The 20,844-nt window shown below is 28.0% G+C and overlaps 1 protein-coding gene and 1 pseudogene across 3 annotated transcripts; both read right to left on the bottom strand.

Moving 5' to 3' along the window:
• Window positions 1-7,095: 7,095 nt before the first annotated feature.
• On the bottom strand, window positions 7,096-14,122 carry LOC145194419 (uncharacterized; annotated as a pseudogene). The gene is made up of 3 exons (XR_016455304.1): window positions 13,747-14,122; window positions 8,779-8,836; window positions 7,096-8,634 (listed from the first exon to the last, which is right to left on the bottom strand). The product of XR_016455304.1 is annotated as an uncharacterized LOC145194419 (transcript).
• Window positions 13,797-20,347, bottom strand: LOC149893328 (uncharacterized). 2 transcript variants are annotated; one of them, XM_090065344.1, is made up of 7 exons: window positions 19,885-20,347; window positions 19,218-19,274; window positions 18,685-19,011; window positions 18,546-18,604; window positions 15,342-15,371; window positions 15,196-15,236; window positions 13,797-15,031 (listed from the first exon to the last, which is right to left on the bottom strand). In XM_090065344.1, coding segments are annotated over exons 1-7 (711 nt in total). In that variant the 5' UTR covers window positions 20,080-20,347; the 3' UTR covers window positions 13,797-15,029. The 2 variants fall into 2 exon arrangements, with proteins under 2 accessions (XP_089921470.1, XP_089957001.1); XM_090100875.1 differs by having other exon boundaries at window positions 13,797-15,236.
• Between the last annotated feature and the right edge of the window lie 497 nt (window positions 20,348-20,844).

Here is a 20,844-nt window from a genome sequence, read left to right as displayed (position 1 = left end):
TAAATATTATAATAATTTAAAATTATAATTAGGTTTAAGACCTAATTATAATTTTTTTAAGTAGTTTACTGTCTTCGTTTCTTTGCTAACTTTCTTCTTTTCTTTGCTAACTTTCTTCTTTTCCTTACTAACTTTCTTCTTTTCTTTACTAACTTTCTTCTTTTCTTTACTAACTTTCTTCGTTTCTTTACTAACTTTCTTCTTTTCTTTACTAATTTCTTCGTTTCTTTACTAATTTCTTCTTTTCTTTACTAACTTTCTTCTTTTCTTTACTAACTTTCTTCGTTTCTTTACTAACTTTCTTCTTTTCTTTACTAATTTCTTCGTTTCTTTACTAATTTCTTCTTTTCTTTACTAACTTTCTTCTTTTCTTTACTAACTTCTTCTTTTCTTTACTAACTTTCGTCTTTTCTTTACTAACTTTCTTCTTTTCTTTACTAACTTTCTTCGTTTCTTTACTAACTTTCGTCTTTTCTTTACTAACTTTCTTCTTTTCTTTACTAACTTTCGTCTTTTCTTTACTAACTTTCTTCTTTTCTTTACTAACTTTCTTCGTTTCTTTACTAACTTTCGTCTTTTCTTTACTAACTTTCGTCTTTTCTTTACTAACTTTCTTCTTTTCTTTACTAACTTTCTTCTTTTCTTTACTAACTTTCGTCTTTTCTTTACTAACTTTCTTCTTTTCTTTACTAATTTCTTCGTTTCTTTACTAATTTCTTCTTTTCTTTACTAACTTTCTTCTTTTCTTTACTAACTTCTTCTTTTCTTTACTAACTTTCGTCTTTTCTTTACTAACTTCTTCTTTTCTTTACTAACTTTCGTCTTTTCTTTACTAACTTTCTTCGTTTCTTTACTAACTTTCTTCTTTTCTTTACTAACTTTCTTCTTTTCTTTACTAACTTTCTTCTTTTCTTTACTAACTTTCTTCGTTTCTTTACTAACTTTCGTCTTTTCTTTACTAACTTTCGTCTTTTCTTTACTAACTTTCTTCTTTTCTTTACTAACTTTCTTCTTTTCTTTACTAACTTTCGTCTTTTCTTTACTAACTTCTTCTTTTCTTTACTAACTTTCGTCTTTTCTTTACTAACTTTCTTCGTTTCTTTACTAACTTTCGTCTTTTCTTTACTAACTTTCTTCGTTTCTTTACTAACTTTCTTCTTTTCTTTACTAATTTCTTCGTTTCTTTACTAATTTCTTCTTTTCTTTACTAACTTTCGTCTTTTCTTTACTAACTTTCTTCGTTTCTTTACTAACTTTCTTCTTTTCTTTACTAACTTTCGTCTTTTCTTTACTAACTTTCTTCTTTTCTTTACTAATTTCTTCGTTTCTTTACTAACTTCTTCTTTTCTTTACTAACTTTCGTCTTTTCTTTACTAACTTTCTTCTTTTCTTTACTAACTTTCTTCTTTTCTTTACTAACTTTCTTCTTTTCTTTACTAACTTTCTTCGTTTCTTTACTAACTTTCTTCTTTTCTTTACTAACTTTCTTCTTTTCTTTACTAACTTTCTTCGTTTCTTTACTAACTTTCTTCTTTTCTTTACTAATTTCTTCGTTTCTTTACTAATTTCTTCTTTTCTTTACTAACTTTCTTCTTTTCTTTACTAACTTCTTCTTTTCTTTACTAACTTTCTTCTTTTCTTTACTAACTTTCTTCTTTTCTTTACTAACTTTCTTCTTTTCTTTACTAATTTCTTCGTTTCTTTACTAATTTCTTCTTTTCTTTACTAACTTTCTTCTTTTCTTTACTAACTTCTTCTTTTCTTTACTAACTTTCGTCTTTTCTTTACTAACTTTCTTCGTTTCTTTACTAACTTTCTTCTTTTCTTTACTAACTTTCTTCTTTTCTTTACTAACTTTCTTCTTTTCTTTACTAACTTTCTTCGTTTCTTTACTAACTTTCGTCTTTTCTTTACTAACTTTCGTCTTTTCTTTACTAACTTTCTTCTTTTCTTTACTAACTTTCTTCTTTTCTTTACTAACTTTCGTCTTTTCTTTACTAACTTCTTCTTTTCTTTACTAACTTTCGTCTTTTCTTTACTAACTTTCTTCGTTTCTTTACAAACTTTCGTCTTTTCTTTACTAACTTTCTTCGTTTCTTTACTAACTTTCTTCTTTTCTTTACTAATTTCTTCGTTTCTTTACTAATTTCTTCTTTTCTTTACTAACTTTCGTCTTTTCTTTACTAACTTTCTTCGTTTCTTTACTAACTTTCTTCTTTTCTTTACTAACTTTCGTCTTTTCTTTACTAACTTTCTTCTTTTCTTTACTAATTTCTTCGTTTCTTTACTAACTTCTTCTTTTCTTTACTAACTTTCGTCTTTTCTTTACTAACTTTCTTCTTTTCTTTACTAACTTTCTTCTTTTCTTTACTAACTTTCTTCTTTTCTTTACTAACTTTCTTCGTTTCTTTACTAACTTTCTTCTTTTCTTTACTAACTTTCTTCTTTTCTTTACTAACTTTCTTCGTTTCTTTACTAACTTTCTTCTTTTCTTTACTAATTTCTTCGTTTCTTTACTAATTTCTTCTTTTCTTTACTAACTTTCTTCTTTTCTTTACTAACTTCTTCTTTTCTTTACTAACTTTCTTCTTTTCTTTACTAACTTTCTTCTTTTCTTTACTAACTTTCTTCTTTTCTTTACTAATTTCTTCGTTTCTTTACTAATTTCTTCTTTTCTTTACTAACTTTCTTCTTTTCTTTACTAACTTCTTCTTTTCTTTACTAACTTTCGTCTTTTCTTTACTAACTTTCTTCTTTTCTTTACTAACTTTCTTCGTTTCTTTACTAACTTTCGTCTTTTCTTTACTAACTTTCTTCTTTTCTTTACTAACTTTCGTCTTTTCTTTACTAACTTTCTTCTTTTCATTACTAACTTTCTTCGTTTCTTTACTAACTTTCGTCTTTTCTTTACTAACTTTCGTCTTTTCTTTACTAACTTTCTTCTTTTCTTTACTAACTTTCTTCTTTTCTTTACTAACTTTCGTCTTTTCTTTACTAACTTTCTTCTTTTCTTTACTAATTTCTTCGTTTCTTTACTAATTTCTTCTTTTCTTTACTAACTTTCTTCTTTTCTTTACTAACTTCTTCTTTTCTTTACTAACTTTCGTCTTTTCTTTACTAACTTCTTCTTTTCTTTACTAACTTTCGTCTTTTCTTTACTAACTTTCTTCGTTTCTTTACTAACTTTCTTCTTTTCTTTACTAACTTTCTTCTTTTCTTTACTAACTTTCTTCTTTTCTTTACTAACTTTCTTCGTTTCTTTACTAACTTTCGTCTTTTCTTTACTAACTTTCGTCTTTTCTTTACTAACTTTCTTCTTTTCTTTACTAACTTTCTTCTTTTCTTTACTAACTTTCGTCTTTTCTTTACTAACTTTCTTCTTTTCTTTACTAATTTCTTCGTTTCTTTACTAATTTCTTCTTTTCTTTACTAACTTTCTTCTTTTCTTTACTAACTTCTTCTTTTCTTTACTAACTTTCGTCTTTTCTTTACTAACTTCTTCTTTTCTTTACTAACTTTCGTCTTTTCTTTACTAACTTTCTTCGTTTCTTTACTAACTTTCTTCTTTTCTTTACTAACTTTCTTCGTTTCTTTACTAACTTTCGTCTTTTCTTTACTAACTTTCGTCTTTTCTTTACTAACTTTCTTCTTTTCTTTACTAACTTTCTTCTTTTCTTTACTAACTTTCGTCTTTTCTTTACTAACTTTCTTCTTTTCTTTACTAATTTCTTCGTTTCTTTACTAATTTCTTCTTTTCTTTACTAACTTTCTTCTTTTCTTTACTAACTTCTTCTTTTCTTTACTAACTTTCGTCTTTTCTTTACTAACTTCTTCTTTTCTTTACTAACTTTCGTCTTTTCTTTACTAACTTTCTTCGTTTCTTTACTAACTTTCTTCTTTTCTTTACTAACTTTCTTCTTTTCTTTACTAACTTTCTTCTTTTCTTTACTAACTTTCTTCGTTTCTTTACTAACTTTCGTCTTTTCTTTACTAACTTTCGTCTTTTCTTTACTAACTTTCTTCTTTTCTTTACTAACTTTTTTCTTTTCTTTACTAACTTTCGTCTTTTCTTTACTAACTTCTTCTTTTCTTTACTAACTTTCGTCTTTTCTTTACTAACTTTCTTCGTTTCTTTACTAACTTTCGTCTTTTCTTTACTAACTTTCTTCGTTTCTTTACTAACTTTCTTCTTTTCTTTACTAATTTCTTCGTTTCTTTACTAATTTCTTCTTTTCTTTACTAACTTTCGTCTTTTCTTTACTAACTTTCTTCGTTTCTTTACTAACTTTCTTCTTTTCTTTACTAACTTTCGTCTTTTCTTTACTAACTTTCTTCTTTTCTTTACTAATTTCTTCGTTTCTTTACTAACTTCTTCTTTTCTTTACTAACTTTCGTCTTTTCTTTACTAACTTTCTTCTTTTCTTTACTAACTTTCTTCTTTTCTTTACTAACTTTCTTCTTTTCTTTACTAACTTTCTTCGTTTCTTTACTAACTTTCTTCTTTTCTTTACTAACTTTCTTCTTTTCTTTACTAACTTTCTTCGTTTCTTTACTAACTTTCTTCTTTTCTTTACTAATTTCTTCGTTTCTTTACTAATTTCTTCTTTTCTTTACTAACTTTCTTCTTTTCTTTACTAACTTCTTCTTTTCTTTACTAACTTTCGTCTTTTCTTTACTAACTTTCTTCTTTTCTTTACTAACTTTCTTCGTTTCTTTACTAACTTTCGTCTTTTCTTTACTAACTTTCTTCTTTTCTTTACTAACTTTCGTCTTTTCTTTACTAACTTTCTTCTTTTCATTACTAACTTTCTTCGTTTCTTTACTAACTTTCGTCTTTTCTTTACTAACTTTCGTCTTTTCTTTACTAACTTTCTTCTTTTCTTTACTAACTTTCGTCTTTTCTTTACTAACTTTCTTCTTTTCTTTACTAACTTTCGTCTTTTCTTTACTAACTTTCTTCTTTTCTTTACTAATTTCTTCGTTTCTTTATTAATTTCTTCTTTTCTTTACTAACTTTCTTCTTTTCTTTACTAACTTCTTCTTTTCTTTACTAACTTTCGTCTTTTCTTTACTAACTTTCTTCGTTTCTTTACTAACTTTCGTCTTTTCTTTACTAACTTCTTCTTTTCTTTACTAACTTTCTTCTTTTCTTTACTAACTTTCTTCGTTTCTTTACTAATTTCTTCTTTTCTTTACTAATTTCTTCTTTTCTTTACTAACTTTCGTCTTTTCTTTACTAACTTTCTTCTTTTCTTTACTAACTTTCGTCTTTTCTTTACTAACTTTCTTCTTTTCTTTACTAATTTCTTCGTTTCTTTACTAACTTCTTCTTTTCTTTACTAACTTTCTTCTTTTCTTTACTAACTTTCTTCGTTTCTTTACTAATTTCTTCTTTTCTTTACTAATTTCTTCTTTTCTTTACTAACTTTCGTCTTTTCTTTACTAACTTTCTTCGTTTCTTTACTAATTTTTTCTTTTCTTTACTAACTTCTTCTTTTCTTTACTAACTTTCGTCTTTTCTTTACTAACTTTCTTCTTTTCTTTATTAACTTTTTTCTTTTCTTTACTAACTTTCGTCTTTTCTTTACTAACTTTCTTCTTTTCTTTACTAACTTTCTTCTTTTCTTTACTAACTTTCTTCGTTTCTTTACTAATTTCTTCTTTTCTTTACTAATTTCTTCTTTTCTTTACTAACTTTCGTCTTTTCTTTACTAACTTTCTTCGTTTCTTTACTAATTTCTTCTTTTCTTTACTAACTTTCGTCTTTTCTTTACTAACTTTCTTCGTTTCTTTACTAATTTTTTCTTTTCTTTACTAACTTCTTCTTTTCTTTACTAACTTTCGTTTTTCCTTTACTAACTTTCTTCTTTTCTTTATTAACTTTTTTCTTTTCTTTACTAACTTTCGTCTTTTCTTTACTAACTTTCGTCTTTTCTTTACTAACTTTCTTCTTTTCTTTATTAACTTTTTTCTTTTCTTTACTAATTTTTTCTTTTCTTTGCTAACTTGCGTCTTTTCTTTACTAACTTTCTTCATATCTTTGGTATCTTTCTTGTTAATTACCTTATTTTCCTTTGAATATAAGTTATTAGTTAGAATTAACCTTTTTTCCTTTTTTTTTTTTAGGTACATAGCTTTTATTAAAACTCCCCCGTGTGTCTTCTATGTTGTAAAAATCTTCTATGTTGTAAAAATCTTCTATGTTGTTAAGTTAATAAATTTAAAAAATAAAAAAAAAAAATAAAAAAGAATCCAAAAAAAAACAAACACCTAAACCAAAATAAACCACAAAAAAAAAAAACAAATTATATAACCAGGAAAAAAAAAGAAAAAAAAAAAGCAGGAAAAAAAACCAGGAAATATTAGACGTTCCAGGTGAAAAACGGGAACAGGAACGGGATTTTCCCGTTCCCGCTTTTTAAAATACGGGAACGGGAATTCCCGTTCCCGTTTTTTTCCAAGACCGGGAAATGAATCCCGTTCCCGGAAATTCCCGCTTTCGTTTCCCGGAAAACGGGAATTGTCACAGCCTACTTCTAACTTATATAGTTTCTAAATATTTAATTTTATATCAGCGATAAGAAGTATCAATTTATTAACGCAAACTTCCATTTTTTCTCAACAAACTTGTCATTTAATGTGGAAGCTTACATACGCAGCACTTTCATTACATTCATAATAAAAACTTTATCAGTTTCTCATTTTTTCAAGGTACGGACAAACTTTTCAGGATCAACAAAAATATGTTTCTTATCAAAAAAGTCTACGGTGCTTATAAAACTAAATATAGGAGTAGATAAATAAAAAGCATAGAGTTTTTGTGAACTTTATTTATTTAAAAAAAAAAAAAAAAAATCATACAGATTTTTATAACTTAAACTTCTGGACTAATGCCTTTTTCAAAATGAATTCTTTTTTTTTACATACAAATCCAATGACTTTCAGAAAAATCTTAAGTTAATCATCTTTTATTTCTTAATATTCATTGTTTGTTAAGGCTGTTGGCCATGCAAAAACTTCTGTATAGAAGTTTTGATACTCTACTATTGAATATGGAACCTATTTTTCTAATTTTTTTCAAATCTGATATTTTTTTTTCATTGATTGGCACTTTCCCAGCATATGCAGGAGTATTACTTGATGGTAAGGATGGCTTGGTACCCATCCTTTGTAAGAGCTGGAAATCATAACTGACTAAGCAATCTATGGATTCACGTGTTGTCACTAGGCCAGGTGTGGTTTTAGAGAAGGTAAAATGTGACACTTTAGAAATACCAAAAGTTACTTATTTGTCCTTGGGTATTCCTTTGCCATAGCAATCCACAGATAGCACTAGTTTCTTATAATGGTTTGGCCACCATTTTTTTATGTCAATAATATCTTCAGTTTTAGACCTTCTTATTTCAAAGTTTTTGTTAGCCCCAGCTATAAGATTTTCATACTCAGTTGGTGTGTAAATCCTGTCATTTTTTCGAATATGTCTTTTCGCTGTCCCAAACATTCTATCATTTGGCAGGAATGAGTGACCTCATTTGGGTATGTAGTATTGGATCTCATTTACATTGCTACCTAGTTCAGCTACCAGTGATAAAAGAACCCGGACCATGGCATGATTCTGATTTTGGCCAGCACAACCATCTGAAAATAGGTGCAGCTCTTTGGCATCATTGCCAATATATTTTTTAATATAATCCAGCACAAAAGTACATACTTCATTGGGACCTTTGTTAGCAACTCCTTCACAATAAGAATAAAATACTGATTCACCTGTTTTAAGATCATATATGCAAAACTCATATAGCCATAATTGACGTAGATAAAAAATCTCCTGGACAGGGATATGTGGAAGTGGCAAATTTTGCATAAAATCAAATGCAATCCCATACACATTCGGATTGTTCTTGCACTTAGTTTCTACTTCCTGTATTTTTTTGTAAAACTTATTTGCTTGTCTTTTATGGATCTCAATATCTGCTTGATAGACTCTTTTTGCATTTTCATTATTATGTGGATTTTTTAGGTTAACCTTTAACTCTTCACACAGTCCACAGACATCAATTTGCTTTCTACCAAACGATAAGCTAAAATTTTCCTGGAAATATTTTAAGTAAAATTTATATTTAACAGGATAATCTGGATAATTTTTGTTTGTATAATGAGTGCATAATTTTCACATTGAGTTTTTCATCTAAATAATATGATGCATCTTTATTATAAAAGTACACATGTTTAACAGGAAATGACTCAATATGCTCTTGTATTTTAATTAATGTATCACAAGGCAATGCGTTGCTTTGTGATCCCTCAGATTTACCTCTGTGATCTATAGGCTGCTCATATCTTTTTAATAAAACACATAAACGTCTAACTTGTTTCATAGAAATTCCATGCATACTGCAAAAAGCTTTCTTGCACACTTTCTTTCTAACACCATTTATCTTAATGTGATAAATAAAGGTAAGTTCTTTTTTCTTAGGTTCTTCAGATCTAGGACGTTTTCTCTGTATATCCTTCTTTTCAATTAATGATTGCAAATGTGTGTCTAGAGCGTTTTTGCTATCAAATTTGTTAACAAACTGTATAGTACTTTTTATAGCATCTTCAGATATAAGCTCCATACATTTCGAATTGCATCTATAAACAAAGAAAACAATAAACATTATCTTGAGGTAATAATATAAGAACTATACTATTACCTTAAGGTAAACATTAACTGCTAATTATTGGTAGTAAAAAGTCATGAGCAAATAAACAAAATAACAAGATAGGAAAACTAACCTGCAAGAAGCTCCTGTATGTCTTGGTGCCACATCATTCCCTTTGTGGCTTTTATGAGCTTTCCAGCAATTTTAGCGGCGCTACCCTCCTTTTTTATGATTGATTATGATAGAGAATTTTATGCTGATTAAGAATCGTATAAAAACATGGGTCTCAAAATCAATGGAAAGTGCTCTAATCTGAATTTGAAAGTGCAAAAATATACGACAAATCCCTGATATTCGCCATCTTGAATATTGATAATTCTTTAACTAAAAGTTATCTTTTAAAAGTATGAAAAAACTGGTTTTTATTTTTATTTTATTTTCGATTTCGAATAATAGAATGTTAAGGGAATTCAATGGCATTTAATTTATCACGCCAATTTGTTTAAACTGGGATTCTTACTTTGTTGTCTAGAATATCTTTTTTAACTTTTTATTAAACAAGTTGAAAAAATCTTTTATTAATTATATACTTAAATACACTTTTAAACTATTAAAAATGTTTATATTAAAAATATGCATATTTAAAGCTATTGAATTTTTTTTATACTTCAAGTTACACCCCCGTAAAAGTTTTTTTTTTTTAAATGTCTATCATATAGAAAGGAATTTTTCAGAAAAATTTTGCTGCTTTTTCATTTATCCACAAATCATGGTTTTTTGAAGACCAATAATAAATGCCATAACCCTAACACCTAGGATAGTGTAAATTAAAATCTATTAAGTACATTTTTTGCAAAGAATATTTAAGAACTCCATTTTTATTATTCGATGAAAGTTCATCCTTTCAAATACCTTTTTTCTTAATATTAATAAAGATTTTAATGGGAAATATAGTCGTAAATTCTGTTATAAAAATAAAATTCACAAGAAGAAATCACATGTTTCACAAGAATAACATGTGATTCCTTCTTGTTTTATAGTTAGTTTGTACATTTGATTACACTCGAAAGAACTTTCACTTTAACGATAAACCAAAAAAACATTTTTCAATGACAAGAACCAGGCTTATAATGTTTTTCTTTTGAGAACAAAATCAACCGTTAAGTTAGTTTATTCAAGATAGCGACTATTAGGGATTTGTCGTATATTTTTGTACTTTCAACTTCAGATTAGAGCACTTTCCATTGATTATGAGACCCATGTTTTTATACGATTCTTAATCAGCATAAAATTCTCTATCATAATCAATCATAAAAAAGGGGGATGCGAAAGTTGAGCAGCGCCATATATACATATATACATATATACATACAGTGGCGTATCTAGGGTAGGGCAGGCAGGGCACGTGCCATGGGCGCCAGCCTGAAAGGGGCGCAAAAGAGGCTTGGTTGCGATACAATAAGCGAGAATTATATAAAATAAATTAAGAAAAAATATATCATTTAAAATAAATACATTATATAAAATAAAGTTTGTGTCATCATTTATTAAAAAATTGTAATTAAGCACTTTATGTGGGGAGGAGGGGCGTGAGATCGGTGTTTGCCCCAGGCGCTATTTACCCTAGGTACGCCACTGTATACATATATATATATATATATATATATATATATATATATATATATATATATATATATATATATATATATATATATATATATATATATATATATATATATATATATAAATTGTTGATGCAATATTATCATTTCCAAAATCTAAGTCATGTTACTTTAAAACTGAAAATAAGCAAAAAAAAAGATATAGAAAAATTGTTGAAAATTTAACTTAACATTCATCAGCAAATTCTTAGCTTAGCTTCTTTGGTCGATGAGTTCTCCTGGTTAATTTAATATGATCGGAATAAAAGATCAACGAATTGATGATTGGCTGACCTTGCCACCTCAGTATTGGCACACGCAATCAACATATAAATTATTTTTAAATTTTGCAAAAAGTATTGTTTGTGTAAACGACTACGCTGAAAGGGCAATTGGAATGATGCAACAACTTGTTCACCGCTACAGAGACGAGGAAGAAAAACAAAATAGGCTTATTGCTGTGGACAAAGTTCGCTTAATTTTTAAGGCATCAGGCAGTGAATCTTTATTAACCAAGAAACAAAATAACAAAGTTACAAGCAAGAAAAGAATCGCAAAGGGATTACTTAGCTTACGCTCCAAAATTCAGAAGATAGCTTGAACTTTAGTATTTATATTAAAAAAACATTTTTTAAAGATACAAGTTGCACGTTTTAAAGATACAAGTTGCATATATATATATATATATATATATATATATATATATATATATATATATATATATATATATATATATATATATATATAATAGTATAACATCTTTATAAGATATTATATAATGTTACATATATTATGTTACATTATAAAGATGTTTTATTATGTGATAATAATAATATGAAAATATATCATTTTATATAAGATGCTATTATATATAAGATATATTAAGCCTAATAAATATAATAATATAACATCTTAATAAGATGCTATATCATTATGATGTAGTTATTTTTTGTTATAATCTGTGATTATTGTTAACCCTAACTATTGTATGTATAATTTACATATGTTAAGATCCCTAATAATATATCAATCTAACAATAGAACTACATATGTATCATAAAAATATAACGCTATTCTTATTATTTGGTGATTTAAAAGTTACGCCAAAGTTAAGGCAGCTCATAGCAAGCGTAACTTTTCTGGCGTAAATTCAGCTGAGCAAATTTCTAAAAAGTTTAGTGAATACTGTAGTTGCGTCATTGTGTAATTAATTGTGCACAATGAATATGTAGTTCAATGACTATATATGGCTCGTTGTGCATAACTCATTGTGCACAATGAATTAAGAAATGATATTTAAGTTGTAAAAGCGAATGAACGTGAGGATGAAATACATAACGTATATAGAATGTAGTCGTCTTAATATTACAAATTCCATTTTAGTTTAGTGAATACCGATAATTGAGGGTTGAACTTACGCAAAAACTTACGAAAGTTTTTTTGAAGCGCAGCTGCGCAAGTTTGGTGAATATGACTTTTACAGTTTTGAACTTACGCCAAACTTACGCAAAAAAAAAGTTTGGCGAATAAGCTCCCTGGTTTCCATCAGCCTTTGCATTATTAGATAATACACTTTATTTCTAAATATTTATAAATTAACTGCTGTTTCATTGAACACAGCTGTATGTTGTGTGTTGACAGCTGTACATATTTATGCCACTTGCGATTAAAATTGACTAGATACTCAATAACTATGTTTATCTCAAGTGATATTTTGACAAATAAAAGTATGTATTTTAAAGTGTTATAACGAAAGTGTTATAACGAAATGAAATTAATGGAAGATTTCAAATAAAGGTTGAACGTAGAATTTGAGAATGTGACAAATTGATTAATTATTATTATTGTATCGTACGCTGGTTTTTTTCATTAAAAAAAAAGGTTTGAAGGTTACATTTTCTAAATTTTACATATGATAAAACAACAATGAAGTAAGTTTCAAAAGTTCTTCTTTTAGGAAAAAGAACTGTTCAATTCTTTTTTAAAATTTATTACAAAAGTACATTACTAGCAATATAGTTTATTCTCTAATAAATCAAAAAACGGCTATTTTCATTGCCACAAAAAATTGCGCTAGATAAACATACTTTTACGACTTTTTTTAACGTAAAAACCATTCTATTAATGTATTGCTTTTGTCAGCAAAAAGATCATTAACTTATTATTTTCAAAATGGCGAATATTAGGGTTTTTAGTGGGATTTTTTACAACTTTGACTTCGAATTAAAGCACTTTCCGTTAATTTTCAGGTCTATGTTTTTATATTTTTCTGAATCAGCATAAAATTCCCTATCATAATAAATCATAAAAAAGGAGGGGGGGAGGAGAAACTGCAGTAGCGCCAAATATGATAATATTTAGTCATATTAAATAATCAATCGATAAATAACATCATAGTAGTCATATTCAATTATTTTTTATTTAAAATGAACTCTTACCCATGAAATGATATATCTGCCCTGGCTTTATGTCTTTCTGTGCAGTTAGCAAGAATGCACCATAGTTGAAGATAATCAAAAAATATAAGGCAAATGCAAGAGCAAACTTATCATCGAAAAAAGTTTTTGCTACAAACTGACGTCATGCGCAAACTTTTTTTTTTTGGTATCACTTAAAGATTAAAATTATTTAGCTTAGGCCGGATCTATAGCTTTTAATGGTCTGAGGATTCAACCGAATCCTAAATTATAATTTAGAACCGAATATGAGAAATTTATTAAACAGCCGAAAATATTCACGAAAAAAGTTAGAACCAAATTAATTTCAATCGAATTTTCGATCGAGATGTCATAAATGTATTTAGAACTAAAAAAATTTCCATCGAATCATGAATTGAAATGTCATAAATAACTTTAGAACCGAAAAAATTTCGATCGAAAGTCATAAATGATTTATGACATTTCTATGTGTACGTGTGTGTGTACTGTCTGTAAAGTTAAATGTGTTGATTTAAATTAGTTTTAGTGTTAACTAAAACTATCTTGTAAAAATCAATTTCTATAGAAATTGATTTTTTTAAATTTAACTTAGTTTAAAAACTTTATTATAATAAAGTTTTTAAATTAAGTTAAATTAAAAAAAGAAAGGATTTTGTAATTCGATCCAAATTTTTTCGGTTGTAAAATTCGGTTCTAAAACTTTCGGCGCAAGGAGGATTTTGTAATTCGATCCTGCAATGAAAGTATACTTTTCGGTTCTAAACTGTTCGGTTATGAAATATTTCGATGATATTTTCGAATATAAATATTTTCGGCTCTATCGTGTGACACGGGACAAATAAGCACGGAATTGCGCTTAAATTTGTCGGCGTATTTAGATTATGTTTGTTACAACTTAAGTACTTTTAAACTTCGGCAATTTATTTATTATAAAATGCATACCAAATGTTAAACGCTTTTTAAATATTTCTTTTTTTCGTACTTTTCAAAGAATTGCAAAACTTTTATAATTTGGATCCAAAAAAGTGGCACACAATAAAAAGGAATTATTCTCTAATTCATATGAATATTTGTAAGTTTGTAAAGGTTCTAACAAATGTGATTTCAATATTACAATTAAAGGAGGAGTTTCACTTTTATTCTTAATTCGCTGCTTCTCAATGTACTTTTTACTTAGAATAATTAAAGAACACGTTGCATACCTATCGCCAGATAGTAAAACTTTTTTTTGATTTAAGCTTAATAAAGCATTTACCGTTTCTTTTAAGTTAACCATTTCATCTTCATCGAGTAAATATTTTCTCATATCTTTGTATTGTTGTTTCGAATTAAAGATATCTTTTACGTAGGAGTGAAGCTTAAGCATTCGCTCTGCCATGAGAAACGTTTTGCCAGTGCCAACGAGTTTTCACATCTTGAATCAAATGAAGCACGTGATTTCTTTCGACACCTTGTTGCACTTGACTTTCTTCTAATAAATCATTAAGTTGAGAAGTTATTGGCGTTATCTGATACTATACTCATTATTTTATCATCCACTTTAAATTTTTCTACAATTTTTAGCGAAGCCTCTTTTAAATTATCTGCATCATGGTGGCCATTAAGGTATGCAAAGCCCAAACAAAAACTAATGAAATTTGTTTTGTTAGAAATGAAATGTGCAGTTGCAGATATGTAACTATAGTTTTGACAGGACGTTCATCCGTCAGTAATAATAGATAAAACTTTAATTGATAATAATTTTGATTTCAAAAGTTCAACTTTTTCTCGATATAAATCAGTTAAAAGAGATCTTAACTTTTTTCGGCAAGGCACTTTATACTTTGGATTTAAACACAAAACATATTCTTTAAACGCATTATTTTCTACCAACATAAATGGATGACAACATAAATGGAAGACAACAGGCAATAATGAAAATAATGAAAATTAAAAGAGCTCTATCAATCCTATAGCTAATTTCTTTCGACAAGCCACTCATAATTTGTTTTTTTTTTTTTTTCGGTGTTATTATTTCGTGATCATGTTCAAGATGGTAATCTAGTATACTCTTTGATGCTTTACATGAGTACTTTTTAGGTCTGTTACTATTACACTGATGGCATATCCATTTTGATGTTTCCTTCTCGATTGAGTAATAATCGTATGTAGTTTTAGTTGCTTCTTCAATGGACTGAGCATCATCTTCAATTTCTTTTTGACCGGATGAGAAATTTGAACTTGTTTCGCTATCGTTATAATTTACAGGGTTTTATTCATCTATAGTCTTTCTTTTATCCAATCTTTTCTTTAAATCAGACATTGGAGTGGCATATTCAATTGGAGAAAACGTATTATTGTTCGACATAAATTAAAAATACAATTTCTTAAAGTAAGTGAGATTAATTTTAGTTAATCTAGAAAATTAGTCGGCTAATTTTAGTTACGGTTTTTTTTAGTTAAGTTACTTACAATTTTTAGTTTTGGTCACAACACTAAAATTTACTGCATGCCTAAAAAAAAATCGAGAAAAAATCGACAAAAATTAAAATCGCACTACTTTTAAACAGGAAATAAAAGAATAAATATTTTTAATTGAACATGAATAAAATTTTTACCATTTCTCTACTCCATGCAACTTACAGCACCTATAAAAATAAGAGAAATTAAAAGTAACCTGAATAGATGATTTCTGATGGAATTATTATGTAATCAGGTCAATACTAATTTTTGTTGTAATAATCTTTGTCAATACCCAGCCATTAAAAAACATTGAAAAGATGCTCGGTATCTACAAGAAAAGTTCAACCAACTTTTTTTATGTTTACCTTCTAGCCCTAGTTAATTAATGCACCATGTAATTACTGCATCATATAATTAATGCACCATTCGATTAATTAAAAAAATGATGTGAAGACATGAATAAGAATGAAAAAGTTTTAACTCGGATTTCTTGTTTAAGAAACTCGTTTTCAAAGGTTATTTTGATGCATTAAAAGCTTGAAATTTCGTCTAATTATTTTAATTATCTAATTATTCTAATTATTATTGATGTCAAAACTTTTCTAATTTTTTTATCACATTCTGATTTTGACTTTTGTTATGTAAACAGTTCTCAAGGAGAATGTTAGATCATTGATGACTTGTTAGGTCAATTATGGCTTTTTTGACTAGTTTTTGACTGTTAGTTTGTAGGCCTTTAGTTTTCTTAAGCGAGAGCCCTCTCTTTAACGCTCATGTGCTATGCATTTCTTCTTTATGATTTCCATACTGCCATGTGTGCTTTCTATAAGAAAAAAACTATTCGAATTACCATCTCTATACAGCTCTGTGTACCTCATGCTTCTTAATGATTTTTCTAAAATTAATTTTTGTGGCCATGTTTGGTACTGACCCATTAAAAATTGCATGGTGATTTAGTCAAAATAAAGAAATTTTCAAGGGCATTTTACTACATATTACTTGACAATTCCCATTTTTTGATTTCATGAATTATTTTTGTTCACACTAAGGGATCAGCTGAAACTGAAATCAAGTTGGCAACTTTTTCTATGCATTAAACTGGATCTACTTGGGACTGCAGGGGTATTTTGGGACGAAAACGTTAATTTAGTTTCGATAGCCCAAGCATTGAAAATATCGCGTTTATTAGTGTTGTTAAGTAACTTGATTTATATAATCATTAAATGCCAGGGTTATCAAACTTGTTTAAACTAAATTAACGATTTCGTCCCAAACTACTTCAGCTGTCCAAAACATTTCCAATTGTTGGTATCTAAAGTTCGATAGATTGGAATGGAAATGATTTATCGCAGAAAAAGCCTTTGTTTTTGGTAACAGTGATGAAGAGATGAGGCTAGGCGTGAACGGATCATCAAATGAAGTTCGATCAATGACTGGTGTAATCTGAAATTTGGTTTAGTTATCACAATGACAACCGGTTTTCTCTGCTGTAAATTACCATAGAACATTCTCTACTTCCGAATATAATTTTGGTGGGAATCAGGGTTGGTACCCAAAAATCTAAACCCAAAGACCCACCCAAAAACCCACCAAAAACCCATCTTACTGGGTTTTTGGTCTCAAGTTTTTCATTTATAACTTTTTCGTTTATAAATTAGTTTCCATTTAACACTATAGGTTAGATGCTGCTCAAAAATTTTCCTAATAATGATAAAAAAAGGAGTTGAGTATTATATATTTCATAAATAAGGAAGGAAAAAATAAGGCTAACGAGTGGAATGAAGTGACCATATTAAGTGATCAACCAAATAGAGTAATATGTAATTATTGCAAAGAGAGCATAACTAAAACAATAGAGAGAGAGTTAAGAGCCATTTGGACAAATGCAGAAGAGAAAAAAAAGGAAGTGCAAATGATTCCACATAAGCATTAAGCAATACATCAGTTTTAGAGTCAAGGCCATCTACATCTGCAGCATTAAATATGTCAAACCAGTCAGAAGATGAAGAACAAGTTTGTTTCAGTGTTATTAGTGATGATTCTTATTCTTCAATTTTTCATTCAAATCCATTGAAGGTGCAACAACAAACATCCATTTTTAAATTTGTTGCTACAACAACAAGTAATCAGAAGGATGAACTGGATTTGCAAGTTGCAAGGTTTTTCTTTTCAGCAAATATACCATTCAACGTAGTAGAAAATCTTGAATTTATCAAACTGATTAAAAAATTAAGACCTGGATACAAGCCACCAAACAGAAAGCAGATATCTTCAGAACTCTTAGTAAAGGTAAATAAAGAAGTAATTAGTTTAATGAAAAGTGATCTTGCTGATAATTGTGCTATAATAATATCTCTATTCAAAATTATCCTAATGTATTAGAAAAAAATGCAATCTAATTACAAACTTAGCTGTTGTATAAGTCAACATACCTGTAAAAATGAAAATAGCTTTTAGATAACTATAAGTTAATCCAACTTTGTCACTAAAAATTTTTATCAAACTAGAGATTTGGTTTTAGCAAAAACCCAAAAACCCAAAAAACCAATAACCCAAAAACCCAAAAAACCAATAACCCAGGAAAAACCCAGGAAAAACCCAGTTGGGTAGGGTTTTTGCTAACCCTGGTGGGAACTCAAGTAGAAAATAAAAAGTATTGCTAGGAAGATTGCTAAGGGCTCGAATCTATGCAATGTTAAAATAAAAAGCACGTTTTTGTTGATTTTCCAAAAAGAATGTCAAAATCGGATTAAACACTATTAGTTGTTTAGAAATCCTAAAAAAAAAAAGTTTTTAGAAAAAAAAAAGGATTTTTTTTTTTTTTTTTGCGTATGACAACCTTAGCTTAGTTTGATGCATAGAGATTTGAACATAAAGGAGATTATTCAATTTGGCCAACATGAATAAAATTAGCAATTGAAAAAAATAACACTGTGCTAGATATACATCAAGAGAAAGCTTGTTTTTTTTCAAAATTAAGTCATACAACTTTTTATAATTCAAATTTCCGCGCTGATGATGTAACATGTTAAACTAGTCACTAATTTTAACACAACCACAGACTCCAACAAAGTATAAAAATAATAGTTGTAGTAATAATAAAAGGGTTATAAAAAATATGCCGATAGTAAAATGTCAGTTTAACTCCCTACGAGTTAAAACAAAAACTGTAAAAAGGAATCCATCCATACAAATTTATATTCGATCTTTTGCTGACTTTTGATAGGTGAGATTCTTTAAGAGAAAGAATAAGCAGTGACGGCAGTACCTGCTCACTTAAACGTCAATTAAAAAACTAGACTCCTAAATTATTTATATTAATATACAAATGGCATTTGAAGTGCATAAATTCATCCTACACTTTATATGGAGGAGGTGGCGAATGACCCCGTAAGACTGTTTGAGTTGAAGTCGAAACCTAAATGAAATAATGTAACTTAAAGATTGCATCCCATTTACCAATATATGTAAAATATTTATGCAATAGCTGAGACATACTTTTGCATATTTTTCTTTTAAAAGTGACACCACCAAGCGACAGTTAAGAGTAATGTATATAGCCACGCTGTATACTAAGCCTCCACAAGCATGATAAATTTTAGCTATAACATATGATATATGACTACAGCTACGAACGTGTATAAAAATGTTCATGTGCTCGTCTTGAGCACGGCAATTACATCCTTTTAAGGCGTTGTTATAATCGCAACTATTTGATATGTTCTTTAATTGTTTAACCATTTGAAAAAGGGAAAACATCACAACTGTCATAATGGCGACACTGAACAATAAAACCACACTATAGATCATTTTAATACGCTTTTTCTATAAATTAAAGTAAAAAAAAAATCACTAGACTTTTAATAAAATGGTAAAAAAGAAAAAAAAGTGTTTTCAGCAGTATTTGATTTGGCGAAATATGATTTCCCAAATTTCATACTGTATGCAACAATATTAAAAGATTTCTCTCGAGCATTAAAATAATAAAAAAAAAGCAAAAAAGCAGAGATACATCTAATCTTTAAACTTACGCGAAACGAAAAATATTCATATTCATTGAAGGTAACCAGCAAGTTGCATAAAAATGCCTAAAAATAGTCAAGTGGAAAAAAAAAAAAAAAGAGAAAAAATAAAACAAAAAACAATAAAACCACACCACAGATCATTAGAGCCACACTATAGATCAAAAATATAAAACAAAAAAAAAAAAAAAAAAAAAAAAGATTTTCAGTAGTCTGCGTAAGGAGCTACAAATTGTATTAGTTAAAAAGTTTTTTCTTAACAATTACTTGTATTTAGCAGAAAGCTAAGCCTGATTTCTCAAAGTCAGTAATTTAGTATGCACCTAACTTTGGTTGAATATTCATTATGTATCGATTTGTTTCGTATTATATAAAATAATAATAATAATAACAACAACAACAACAACAACAACAACAACAACAACAACAACAACAACAACAACAACAACAACAACAACAATAATAATAATAATAATAATAAAAGTTAAAAACATTTCTTTAATGCGGAATTTTACCCTGAATCATGAATAGTTACTACAGGAATATAAATTTCTTGTTCACTTTCCAACATTTTTCAGAAATAAGCATATTTTTATAATTAAGAAGTTTTTTTTAATTACAGTTTTCTAACAGCAAATATATGTCCTTAGTCAGGTCATTGAAAAAAACTACTTACGACCAAGATGCACACAAAATATGGAATTGGTTTTGTCTCGAGTTCCCATACTGAGTTTGTAACTTCCAGCAAGTTTAAGTAAAACACAGTTGGTAATATTAACATATTTAACCAGGACGCTACAACGACAAATGCCCTATAACTAGTGTTTTTTTTCTTCCTTGTTTCAACATCGTGATATTGTGTCATTTCCATATTTTTCAATATTGAAATTTAAAAGATTTCACTTTAAAAAAAAAAGAAAAAATAATACTATTTATTAATACTACATCACATCATGAGCAATCGGAATATGGTTCAATCATTAGCTTGAAGTTAACAGGAAACTGTTCCATTGTAATATATTCCAGTTTTCACTTCTTATAAAAACTTTCTTTTTGTTTATCGACAAATTTTAAAATTGTAAAGGTTTATAAAATGCACTGTAATAAACGCTACATTGTAAATATCATTTCAAAAAGGTTTTTGAATTCTTTACACATTTAATCGCAAATAACCACATAAATAACCTCGAACAAAGAATCCACGCTTTCACATCATACGACTACATTCAAACTCTTTCAAATTTCGCTATTTCGTTTATTAAGTAAACCACACGCTTTTTAACTGCAATTTAAATTGACTTAGTTCAACACGCGCGCACACTTTTTATATATTTGCCTCTTTAACCTATTGTGACGCCAAACCGAACTAAGAACAGAAAGACCGAATCTACAGTAAGATTTTAAACGTTACTTTTTCTTTCTTTGATTTTGAGGTTAAATTTTGATATCAGTGTTGATAGGATTTAAAATTATTTCCTAGGTTACTAAGCAAAAGCAATAAAGAAAGGTGGTCTTATCTTTTGAAACGCTATAAACCGTTATTATATACCGTTGTTATATACCGTTATACTTAATGAAATTTGTGAAAAACATTCGGGTGGTGAGTCAGCACGTGTAAGATGACTGGTTGACGCCA

This window comes from Hydra viridissima, unplaced genomic scaffold (genome assembly GCF_058129835.1).
Source record: "Hydra viridissima isolate aposymbiotic clone 2 unplaced genomic scaffold, HvirCarnegie_v1 scaffold_1, whole genome shotgun sequence".
Lineage (NCBI taxonomy): Eukaryota > Metazoa > Cnidaria > Hydrozoa > Anthoathecata > Hydridae > Hydra > Hydra viridissima.
The sequence above is the reverse complement of the archived record's forward strand: the minus strand, read 5'-3'. Positions and strand labels throughout refer to the sequence as shown.

What these genes read in the sequence shown, in the direction of transcription:
- LOC149893328 (XM_090100875.1), bottom strand. Translation starts at nt 20,079, where the DNA reads ATGGAAATGACACAATATCACGATGTTGAAACAAGGAAGAAAAAAAAC. An exon ending in ATTTTGTGTGCATCTTGGTC is followed by an intron (nt 19,275 to 19,884) that starts GTAAGTAGTTTT and finishes GACTATTTTTAG; the next exon opens with GCATTTTTATGCAACTTGCT. An exon ending in TAAAAGAAAAATATGCAAAA is followed by an intron (nt 18,605 to 18,684) that starts GTATGTCTCAGC and finishes TATTTCATTTAG; the next exon opens with GTTTCGACTTCAACTCAAAC.